This window comes from Halichoeres trimaculatus, unplaced genomic scaffold (genome assembly GCF_033239565.1).
Source record: "Halichoeres trimaculatus isolate MK-OKI-2021-1 unplaced genomic scaffold, fHalTri1.1 fHalTri1_scaffold_13, whole genome shotgun sequence".
Lineage (NCBI taxonomy): Eukaryota > Metazoa > Chordata > Actinopteri > Labriformes > Labridae > Halichoeres > Halichoeres trimaculatus.
The window spans coordinates 33,667,336-33,679,902 of NW_027437191.1; the positions used below are offsets into that span (position 1 = coordinate 33,667,336).

A 12,567-nucleotide genomic window follows, 5' to 3' on the forward strand; every position below is an offset into this window, starting at 1 on the left:
TACTGGGTCAGATATCAACCTGGACTCAGAGACTCTAGCCTTTGCAAAGGTAGCCTAAGTTTTCATCTAGCAGTAACCTAGTGTTTTAAAATAACGAGCCTAGTTCACTCAACTGTGCTGAGCTTTGAAAACCACTGTAGTGACTCAATTGCAGAGGGAAATAAACGACTGAAGAGAGGATAAAAAATAAAACCTGCAGGTGATCAATTATTCATTGACGTATATCGTACGTTCTGCTCTGGATAAGCTGCTGTATGGAGTTCACTGAGATACCCTACACACAGCTTCTTCCTCTCTGACATACAGAGACCAGATAAGGATGTTCTCAAGCTTTGAGGACGCACTGGACCGGTGCCAGACAAAGATCAGCTGTACCTGATAGCACAGGTAGGGAACAGGACGCTCACTAAACCAGAACTCTCTTTCCGGAGCCTTTATTGAACACTCTGCGGTCCTCGCTTTTTTTTTTTTTTTAGGATGCTCTCTTTCTTTTGGCAGATTTATTTCCCTGCTGCAGGAATAGAGTAACGTTCCTCTAACCCAGAAATCTGCTACCTTTACTTTCCAAGGAGACATTTCACTTCAGCTCACCTGGATAAAAGACATTCAGGAGCCACAAAATCTACTATATGTCCACAATAAAGAAGATATAGTGTAGTGAATTCTAAACTTAGTGAAATTCTACTAATTAATTATCTAAATGGGGAGTTTTTTGAATTTATAAATTTGTGATGTCTTAGTTTTCTATTTTGAATAAATAAAAAAAAACAAAAAAAAACAATTATTTTAAATAAAAAATATTTAACAAAATTGCTTAATTTTTTAAATAACAAAGTGCTAAATTAAAAAAAATAGCAAGATTTCAAAAAATTTTACACTGAGAAACAAAATGAAAAAAATAATTTTCAAAATCTTTTAAACAAAAATTTAAAAAGTCTTAAACTTAATACATTTTCAACAATTTTACCAATGTTCTTTTTGGAATTTCATAAAACTTGGTATTTTTTTTTAATGCAAATTTTCCTTAAAAATATCTTTCTTTTTTGTTATTGAAAATTTAGAACTTTTTGGAATTCCATAAAACTTGGCATTTAAAAAAAAAGGAAATTTTCTTAAAAAACATCTGATTTTTTTTTTTTTGGAAAATTTAGAATTTTTTTGGAATTCCATAAAACTTAGCATTTTTTTTAAATGCAAATTTTCTTAAAAAATATAAGAAATTTAATAGATCTTTGAAAATTTTCAAAAATGTTGAATTCACAAAAATTCACAAAAAAATTCAATAATTGTAAATTTGAAAAAAAAATTAAATGATTTTATTTTTAAAAGATTCAAATTTTTGTTGTTTGTTTATTCTTTTGCACATATCAAGCATGAATACTTAGTCAGCATGTTGGCATCATATCAATCTTTTGACACAGAATTAAAATCTTAAACTTGTCAAAGAGCCGCAGGTTGCAGACCCTTGCTCTAACTTTGCACTACGACTGCAGAGGACCTCTGTTTATATGCGACTTCACGCCTGAGACTGAGCATATATCGACGTCTCTTTTCGTGCAGCTTTGTGTTACTGCTTCATTTGAACTTCACTTGCCTTCAGGAAAGTTAATTGATATTCCTTGCCTGTGATCCTGCAAGTGTTTGCTCATAATTTTAGCCTCATTAGTGTCACATGGTTAGAAGCTCATGCAACTTTAATGCCCCTACCAAAACACAAAGAGAACATCTAGCCTTCATAGCCCACATACAGCAAACATTATGTGTCTTTAGAGTTTCACGGGTGTGTGTGAGCGGGAGGAAATATACTGCTGTAATATTTTAATATGCGTGTGAATATTAAAAGCACACACGGCGGGGAAGCAAAGTGAGGACAGTAAAGAGACCGCAGACGCAGAGAGGAGTCTTTACACAACAGATTCTTTTTTTAGGAGGAGAAACATCTTTTCTTTTAAATATTTCATTCTCCAACTCTTGCATTTTTTACTCTGTCGTTGCATCAACTTGGCTGGAACAAATCCCTGGGTTTTGACTGCTGCCAGGTTATACAGACTGAATGTTGACTTTTGCTTTTTGCAACGTCCCAGGGGATCTGTTTAGTTTTCTGGTTCGGGACGAGAACAAAAGAACATTAGCTGTTGTAGAAACAGCGTACATGAGCAACCAAGGGTAATTTCCAACACCAGACCAAAGACTTTTCCTTTTATGTAATCTCATAAATATTCATTGGAGGAACAGCTCCAGTTAAAGCGAGTATCCTAGCTTACACTCCTGTCTGAGCCAACACTGAGGTGATGCAGAAGCAGGGATTTACCCCAAGAGGCACGTCCTCATGTCGTCATCGTCTGCTGCCTCGTCGGGGCTGGGAACAGAAGAACAACAAAGAGATGCTCTCACACTTGGCGATCAAACCAACACGCCGTGCAATCACACAAACTGAGAGAAGCCACAGCAAAACACGGCAGAGCAGAGCTGACAAAACACGGAGCGGTTCCCCCTGGAGGGAACACGGTGGAAGTGAAAAAAGAAACCGCTTCAATCAGCGTCTGTCACAGCTGAAGAAAAAAACAGATTGATGAGGAAAAGAAAAGTCATTCACTTCACTTCATCTCTGACAGAAGTGGAACATGTGAAGGCTTATCAGGAAACGCTGTGTGTCAGCAAACTCTCAGGTCACTGATCCAACGTTTCATTCGCTGATAAGTGTTGACAGCAGATTACAGCCTGAGCCAGAGAGCCATGAAACACTCCATAAAGTGTGAGGAGACGGCTCACAGCTGATGTTTGACATGAACTAAGATCTGGATTTCTTGATGCTTTCTAAATAAATCTGAAAACGTTAGCATATCCAGCTAACGAGCTCCGCTCAACGAGGTTTTTACTTCAAAGGCAGCCAGCTACATCCAAAGACCCATTTACTGGTGACATCCACTGAGTGCCTCCCTCACAGTGTGGAGGCTGCTCCTTGATGTTATCAGACTTCAATTAAAGTCAGCAGCTCTGCCCTGCTCTTTATATTAAACTGGGGGAGGTTTACACTGAAGCCACCTCAGCCTGTGGTACCCAGGACGGCAGTAAAGCTGGGTCAGGCATCCACGGTGGAAAGAGCAGGGCTGAGCTGGGTTTAGAAACCATCACATCAGAAATAATTCAACCCCGTTCTTCAGTGTTTCTCTGTAAAACACTTCACAGCACTCAGTAATTGTTTTTCTGTCTTTATTCAAGAAAGAGCTCGTTCTGTTCAGAGGGCATGACTTATTGATTGTGCTGTTTGAGTTTGTTATGTTGCCTTCAGAGCCTGTCTTCACACCAATGAGCTCAGATTGGTTAAATTTAGCTGAAACTGTTAAGGAAAGCTGCGCACAGATTTGTTGTATTTGCTGTTTGATGTTCAGTTTAACATCTCTTTAATATCTGCAAATAATTAGACGACAGGGCGGTGTTGACAAATTATATCACTCCTGTCCCACAACAGGTGAACTGTGTCCTGTGTGATCAGTACAACATGAAACAGTTCACAAAAACCACCATTGTTGTTATTTTTAACACCCCAGATTACCATATAACCTAATAATCCACTATTAACAGATTATTTTTAATTATTCATGTCATGAATAGTCATGAAAAAGCAGAAAGAATGAGGCTGTTTCCTGTTTCAAACATCATTAAAGCTGAATGAAACATTGCTAGTTTCAACATGCCAACTCCTCAGTAAGGAAAGTCACTATTGTCTGTCCCAGACGTCACTAAAAGTCACTAAATCACATTTTTCCTCAGCTCACCTGGATTAAAGTCATTCTTTAGCCACAAAATCTATTTTATCTTCAAAATAAAGCCAATACAGTGAATTACATTCAATGTATTGTTAAAATCTAGTGGATAATAATATAAACAAATATTTTTTGTTTAATTTTTAATTTTTTAGAAGCTTTTTATTTTTAATAAATTACATTTAAATTTGAGTAAAATAATTTTGATGAATATAAAACTGAAAAACTTAAAAAAAAAAAAAATTTTTTTATCAAATTAAAAAAAAATCTTCAAAAATGTTAATGATTTTAAAATTTTGCAAATACTTATTTTTTTGCATCTAAAATAATAAAAAAAGGCATTCCTGAGCCACAAAATCTACTTTATCTTCACAATAAAGACAATAAACTGAATTACATACAATAGATTGTAAGAATCTAGAGGATAATAATATAAACAAGGTTTTTATATTTTTAGCCTTTAAAATGTGATTTTTTTTTTATTTTCGATAGAATACATTTAAATTTATGTACAATTGTTTTAATATAAAAAGTTGAATAAGTTTAAAAAAATTCAAAAAATTTTGAAATAAAAAAAATATCTTAAAATTTTTTTCAAGATTAAAAAAATTAGGAAATACTTTGATTTTTTTTCATTGTAATTAAAAAAAAAGTCATTCCAGATTTACATCTACTTTATCTTCACAGTAAAGATAGTGCAGTGAATAAAATTTAATAAATAGTTCAAATCTAGTGGATAATATAAACAAAGTTTTTTTTACCTGAGTTTTTTATTCTTAATAAAATACATATAAATTTGAGTAAAATAATTTTGATTAAGATAAAGTTGAATAACTTGCAAAAAAAAAATCCAAAATTTTTGAAATTTAAAAAAAAAAAAAAAATCTTCAAAATTGTTTCAATATTTCAAAAATCTGCAATACATTATTTTTCCTAAGGCTTAAAAAAAAATCAAAAAAAGGGTCTTCTTCCAGTCACGTTTTTTTTATGTCAAAAATCAACCCTCCTTCTTTATCTGGGCTGGGGACCGGCAGGAGTGACCGCTGTGAATTAGGAGGACTGTCAATCTGTTTTTTGGATAGGGGAGGGACTCACACATGCTCACCATTGAGGAGATCAAAACACCCTTAAACCTCAGATTCTCCTAACTTCAGAAAAGTCGCAAGAACTGTTGTCTTCGGAGCTCCAAACTCGCTCCAAACTGAGTTTTAAACGAAGACAAAAGAAAAACAGGAACTGTACGAAGCACAGAGTGAGGAAAACCGAACCGTTCCATCCCTTGTGTCAACCATAGACTGTAAAAAAAAAAGGACATCATCTAGAAGTGAGGTTGCCACAGAAACTGCTCCCCCTGGTGGCTGGCTGCAATATAGGTCAAAAAATCTATCTCCCCAGTCATTCCAGATGGGCTGTGGTCAAACTTTAGAAAATTAATACACCTGGTAGAAATGTTTCTCACGTCTGATTGTTGTGGTGATTTGAAGATATCATTTGGCTGTCTTGTATCCAAGTCCTCTTTATCCTGAAAAGTTTAGTTTTCATTAGTTATACAAGGTTGAAAATGAGGTTTAAGGTCACTTTTGCAACAGAATCATCATCTTCTATGTGATAATGAGCCCACTCCACATAAATCCACATAGAAACACCTTTATAAAGCTGAGTGGGCAAAACTTGGAGCAACCAATCCAAATAATGTCAGAGGCACAAAATCAATACGAATATCCAGCCTGAAATTGATCTGTTTAAATGTGACTGACACGTCTGTTATTATGAGTGTTTTCACAGGGAGTCGGAGCAGCAGGGCGCCAAACCACGGAGATAAAAGACTACAGACGACCTCTAACAGAGCGCCGTTTGATGAAACATCATCATCATGTGATGCCGGAGAAATCTTTGAAGCAGCAGTTTTTTTTTTCTGACAGACAAATGAATCACACGTTGTACGAAAAGAGCAACATGATAAATAAATCAACGTTTGATTTGGTGAATTATCTTTCCAACAGAAGCTTTGCTCAGCCTGAACTGTCTCCTGTGAGCGCCGATTTGATGTTATGCAGATGAATCATGCATATTTGAATAGTTTGAATAAACACAATGACTATTTAGAGCAGTGTGTTGAGGAGGAGTAATGCTTGGTAATTTATGAAGTCTGTTTCTGTACCAGAAAAACACCTGTGAGGCGAACAGATTCCACCTTAAAACCCTTGATAAATGTCATTATTCTTTTCTTTATCAGGTGTTTACTGTCCACAGATCAGATGGCAGGCAGGAGCCTTAAATCCGCCCTCTTCATGCCTGACTTCTCAGCAGATCTGCTTCAGTAAAACCACGCACAGGGTGTTTTATTTATCAGGAATAACAAAAAGCCTGAAAGCGGCTCGTTGTGGTGTGGCAGATAACACAGGACGCTTCATGGCTGTTGCTATAAATCATCCTGAAGGCTCCAGGGATGACGGAGCAGGAGGCAGAGGCTGCAGAAAGCAGAGGTGGCTGCAGCGGGACTGACATCTCAGATCCAATTTCGCCGTAGTTAGGAGGGACCAGTGTGCCTCTAACGGCCGCCTGCATTCACACGCAGTCGTACGATGCAGTAATAATGAAATTCGATCCCAGATGAGGAGCAGGATGAGCACAAAGCCTCCTGGTAGCAGCAAACATGACCTTAAAGCTGCAGGTGATATAACAGCAGCAGACAGGGCTGGGTGGAGCTGTGTGACACACTTCTTCAGGCTGTTGTTGCTGCTCTGCATGCAGAGCCAGGAAACCCAGAGCAGAGACGATACTGCGCTGGAATGATGCATTATTGCAGATTTTGTGTTTCTAATCCTCTAAAGTGTTTCAGAAATGAAACAGAGCTTCAGTTCTCACAAGTTTAAAGTCCCAGACAGACTCTGGACAGTGAATGAAACCCTTTGAAAGCTCTGATTATCATAATGCCTGGGAGGGACAGCTCTCTGTGAGACTGCCAAATGTGTTTAAAAGACAGGAAACGATTATTAACGAGAGTATCTCTGAACCCAGCTGCTTCTGTGTGACAATATAATGAGGGGTGAAGTATGAAACTGTTTCCAGCTCGTTCTCCATGTTGTGTTGTCTACAGACCTCTTGGCAACTTGTTAAACAACTTAATTTGCATAACTTTATGTCTTACGAGTCTTTATTTGTTCAGTGATGGAGCTTGTCACTGAAATTACTCGTATATTAATACAGATTTAAAATCTGTGTGGATGGATTCATTTAACTGCCAACATGCCTGCTCAATATACATATGAAGCAGGAAATGAGCAAACAAAAAATATCAATTTGAGCGATGTAATCAATACAAGTTATCTGATTCAGGTATTGAAAAAAAAAAATCTGAATTTTTTGGATTTTTTTTTTTGGAAACTTTTGCAAATTGCAAAAATTCTTCAAAATCGTTGCATTAAAAAAAAAAAACATTTTCTTGATATTTTTTTTACAAATTTATTAAATTTGGAATTTTGCTGATTTTTAAAAATTTATTTTTTTTTAATCTGCAAGTTTTTGAAATTTCAAAAATATATTAAAGTTCAGATTTGCAATTTTTTAATTTCTTTTCTTCTCAAATTTTGCATTTTTTTGAAATGCAAAAATATTTGAAATCTGCAAAAAATTTTAATCTAAAATAAAAATGTATTTATTTATTTATTTATTTTTTTTTTTAATTGGATTTTTTGGCAAATAATTCAAGTTTACACTTCTTTTACATTTTTTTTGCAAATTTATTGAAATTTAAAATCTTTGCCTTTGAAAGTGAAGATTGTGGACCGCTACACTAGAAAGTACTACAATAAACTTGTTTATTAAATGTAATCCACAGCATTTACCTTGGAGATCAGATTTGAAGATGCCGACTCAGGTAGAGCAGTAAAGCTGGAGTGAAAAACTAAATCTTATTTGCTTATTTTTGCCTTTTTTGTAGGGCTGCACGATTATCGCAATTGCAATCGCAATGTCAGCACATGCAATTTAGATTTTTCTCCATGATAACCAAGCAAGTCTGTAGACTCATCATGACACAACTTTTTTTATTAAATCGCAAGCACAATCGCAATATTGTCCAACTAATCGCAAATCGCACCTTTTCCCCAAATCGTGCAGCACTACTTTTACGCCACACTTTTCTCACCTTCATCAGCAGCTGATTTTTGATGAGGACCTGTTCATCCTCCGTTTCAGAACGAGTCTATGATGAGTCAGGCAACAGCATTAGCCAGATGTTTCTTTTGAGTAAAGTCTCAAAGTTTTGCAAAAATCTACAAGCACAACCCTGATGCTTTATTTAAAGTGAACAAGTTGTTAAATGAAAAAATCACGATACTATGATACCTACTTTTTTTTATCCCACCCCAACAAGGCACCACTGCATCCACAAAATAAACCCTGTATTTCTCATACCATCCCTCTGGAGAGTCTCAGCTTCACTGTAACTGTTCAGTTACTCAGGGGCTTTATTCTTTCTGTCTTCAGAGGTATAACTCCAAACCTATTTGTTTTGATTTACTTCCAACAGCTGGCTCTGAAGTTTGCAGAAACATCATGATGCAGATTTGTAAAAATAAAAAAAGTAAAAACCCAAACTGTGTCCGACCTGATCTCCAGAGGAGAAGAAAACAACGGTTAAATGTTGGTAAATCCATTTTACTTCCTGTTACTCTCAGCTTCAGCACAGCAGACACTGTTCCCCCTATTTTTACTGCACACACCAACGCTTTATGATACATCACCAGTCAATACTACTCAGGCTGCAAAGATACTACAACAGCTCCTCCTGGACCAGAATCCAGATCCCTCTTAATCCAGATTATAGATTTAAAAGCAGAATCTGTGGAGATTGTTAGTAAGGTAAGGATTAAAGAGGAGGTGAAACAGGAACACAACACCACAAACCAAACAGAAGGGAAATCAGGCAGACAGAGAGGATGTGGGGATACCTGGAGGCTAAACTATTTATGACTTTCTGCTCCTCCGTGTCCTCCCTCGTCTCCTCCCTGCAGCTTCAGAGAGAAACAAGCCCCATTATCGTCTCCTGCACGTGAATGCTTCATTAAGAGAAAAGGACATTCAACACGGCTGGTAGAGTCAGAATTCAGGAGGATTAATTCAGCAAACCCCTGGACCAGATAAAATGAGCAGCTGGTAATTTGGGGTTTAGAGGGTCTGGATGAGGAGTGGCGAGGCTATTAAAATCTTTTCACGCTCTCCTGGCTCTGGCCAGCGCCGGCGTGAGACGGATTAAAGCAGGATTCGCTGAAGGTGAAGTTATGGATTTTTTTTTTTTTTCAGGAAAGCATTCACTTTTTCTCAGACAAAAGCCCCCGCGGCGGCTCGGCGTGACTGACAGGCCTGACAACAGCGGGGACAGGATGACAGCTGCAGATAGGACAGCGGCTTGTTCACCTGAGAAAGGTGAGGGGAGGATGTGTTTGTGCTGGGAATCTCAGCGTAAAGTCCTCTGGGTTTCCAACATTTTTACAGTATTTCTCCACAGCTGTACTTTTTTCTCTTCGTCAACCCAATCCAAATACTGTATCTGTTACATAACCCCCGTGGGATGCTGGGAAACTCAACTTTTCTGGTTCTCCTCAGGCTGCATCGAGGCAGACCTTGAAAAGTTTGTTAATTTTATTCTGTTAAACAATCCAACTCGGAAATTCAGCGTCGACAAACACAAATGTGTACACAATGGAATTAGTTATCCCCCCACACAGTTTACACACACACACACACACACACGCTTCACATACAGTGAAATGACGCAACAACACGGCCGTGCACTCGGTCTCACTGGAAATCAATTCCACCCACAGACTTCATGCTTTCTATTCAGCAAAAACACAACAAGCAGCCCACAGAGGGGATCCACAGAGGTGAGGGGGTGAACTGCTATTCATATCAAATCAATTACACCTTGTCCAGCCAGGGGGAGCTGGTCTGTTATTACATACTTATTCTCACTGAATCATCTGATGGGTTTATACGATATATTAATCAGTTAACCGATTATATTGTTGTTTTTTTATTTAGGACTGGTGCATATCAGACACACCTTAATGCTAATTTCACAGTTTTTCAATCAGTTATTTCTTTGGGGTGGCTTAAAAATAAAATAATGGATATCAGCCATGGACTATTTACAAGTGTTTATGAACTTTTGTTAACTGACACCAAAGTTGTTGTACAACATGTTCCCTTGTTGTCACCTCATAAAAAAGTGAGAAAATATAAGTATAAAAAAAAAAACCTTGAACTCATGCAGCAGTCTGTTTGGTGCATGTATCTCATTCATTTAGGCACATTTCTTTTTATCTTTTGGATTTCTTTTGTTTAAAAGTAATTGTCATAGTCAAATCTTCAGACCAGTTGAAAAATTGCTAAAATTGACCTTTTTGCACATTTGGATCTTAATGAGGTTTTAGGTAGAGCTACAAAAAGCAAGAATGCCTGACAGAAAATGATAATTTTGAGCAGATTTTGGTTTTAACAGCCTGTGGTCTTAAACTTTTGATCAGGTGATGAACAAGCTATTTCAGTTTTGTTTTTGATTTTTTTCATTACAAGTTCAAAACGTTTTTTGTTGCACTCCCCCTTCTTGCTTAAGATTTTGACCACATCTGTAAGTATCCAATTTCAAGTATATATTTTTTCTGATCTTGCACAAGAAATTAGCATTACACACCAAATTAGATGAGAATTTGCACCATAATACATTACGCTTCTTCCAATACAGACAAGAGTTGATGATCTCTGCAATTATGTGCACAGAAAAAAATATTGTTATCGGCTAAATGAGTTGTTAAACATCGGCATATGGGATATCAACAAAAAAAACAATGTCTTGTAGCCCTATTTTTTAAGCCAAAGAACTGAACATGAAATATGAATCAAGTTGCAGGTAGTGATGCATATATCAGTATCAATATCAGTATCAGCCAATGATTTCCGTGAATAACTTCCTGTCCTGCTCAATCTGCTTTAAGTAAATTGATGCATCACAAATCTCACCCAACACATCTTAAAGGCTTACAGTCCCTGCAGATACGCAACCAGACTGCAGTGACAAGCTGGAAAAAGACTGTTCATGGACTATGTATTGATTATGAATAGTCATCTTATGCCTTTTTAAAGCCACAGGTAGGGTTTTCTTCTGTCAGGGCTTCTGCTTTGCTTATAAAATAAACTGCTCATTCTGAGTATAAACATACATCCTCATTAAATATTCAACTTTAGTCTAAAAGGATACAGATTAAATCTGAGATTTGTTCCAGGTTTTTGTTCTCACACATTAAGCCTCTATTTCTGCAGCTTTTCTTGTCCACTGACGGCTGCATTTAAGATTCATAAGAGTCTTAGAGGAGTAGTTATCGCAGCCTCAAGCGTCCAGCCTGAAGCACCTTCAGAGAAACAAAATAAAGGAAAGGATTGGATTTCTTTTTCTAAAGTTCGGGGTTGTCTGCTGAATAAAAACTGGTCTTATGAGGAAATGATGAGAACAAGCACGAAAGTAAAAATGTAAAACTCTTGGTTTAAAGGCTGTTTTCTACACTATTTAAAAATCAGTGTTCACAATGCCAACAACACATGTTGTCTGATGCTGGGTAAAGCCATCAGGACCGTATTTAGCTTACCATCGCAGCGCGTGTAAAAGAAGTACTTCACAGAGATGGAGAGAGTTTGTGTGAGCGACTCACTTCCTGAAGGTTGGTATGGATCCCTGCAGAGACCTCCCCGGAGAAGGCCCTGATCCATGACTTTGTCCAGACAGCAGGCTGTCTGTTTCAAAGGCAAACATCCCATCACGGTCATCAGGAACATCCAGGAACTCTCCGTCACTCCACACTCCCACGGTGCCATCCATGGGCTGGTATTTAATCTCTATCATGACACTGGTCTGGAAAAAAAGAACAAGAACAGATGGAAATTAGCTTATATAACCTGCTGACAACAATTAAACACCTACGTTAACAGAGGTCACATGGTTTATTTACCCTCAAAGCAACTAATGGGGACATGAGTTTGTTTGAATGAATTAATTTCAGTTGTGGGTGAATGAAAAATGCCTTTTATGTGTCGAATCTAGAAACCTTGAAGTTCCAGATTTTAAAAAAAAACAGCTTTTAATGTTACATACATTATCATCCTAGCTTTTTTTTAGCCATGTTAACAGCAACTTAGCTTGTATGTTGGTCGATTGGTCAGTCCACTACTTTGGTACAAACTTCAGACCCCAGAGTGACAAATTTTGTGATCTATTGACAAACAACAACAGCCGTAAACTCGACAAAACAGTTGAAAATTATACTTTTTAGATAAGATATTTAAATAAACTATTTAAGGTCCAAGCCTGATAATCTTAAAACCTTAATGATTATTCTTCTTCCGCGCCTTTAATTGTGTGCACCTAGCCACAAAACTCAGCCCCATGTGAAATAGAATGACTGCAATGTTTTTGTCGCGATACGTGCTCCACATCGCCCCCTAGTCACTGAAAAATATCAGCCAGGCTACCTGCTCGGAGCTACAGGTCTAAAATTGTTTGTGCATAACTATCATGCCTGGACCTACACAAAAGTCTTTCACTACAAGAACGAATTCTGAAGAGAACGTTTGGAAACTGGATGTAAACATTGAATTTTTCGCAATTTATAGGGTACATATTTGAAGAAACTACTCCTGGGTTTTTTCTCAGATCAACTCCAAAATTGAATTGTGTTTACTAGACACACAGAAGATGAAAAGCTATTCAAGGGTTTTTTCTAACTTAATGGGCGTGGCCGCA

At 37.1% G+C, this 12,567-nt stretch overlaps 1 protein-coding gene across 12 annotated transcripts in view; it reads right to left on the reverse strand.

Moving 5' to 3' along the window:
- The window catches only part of otofa (otoferlin a), a 137,491-nt gene that overhangs the window by 61,048 nt on the left and 63,876 nt on the right, over nt 1–12,567 (reverse strand). For all 12 annotated transcript variants that reach the window (XM_074685555.1, XM_074685554.1, XM_074685544.1 and 9 more), the window contains exon 5: nt 11,480–11,679. In XM_074685555.1, the coding sequence (XP_074541656.1) occupies nt 11,480–11,679 (200 nt within the window). The remainder of the gene's footprint in view (nt 1–11,479; nt 11,680–12,567) is intronic.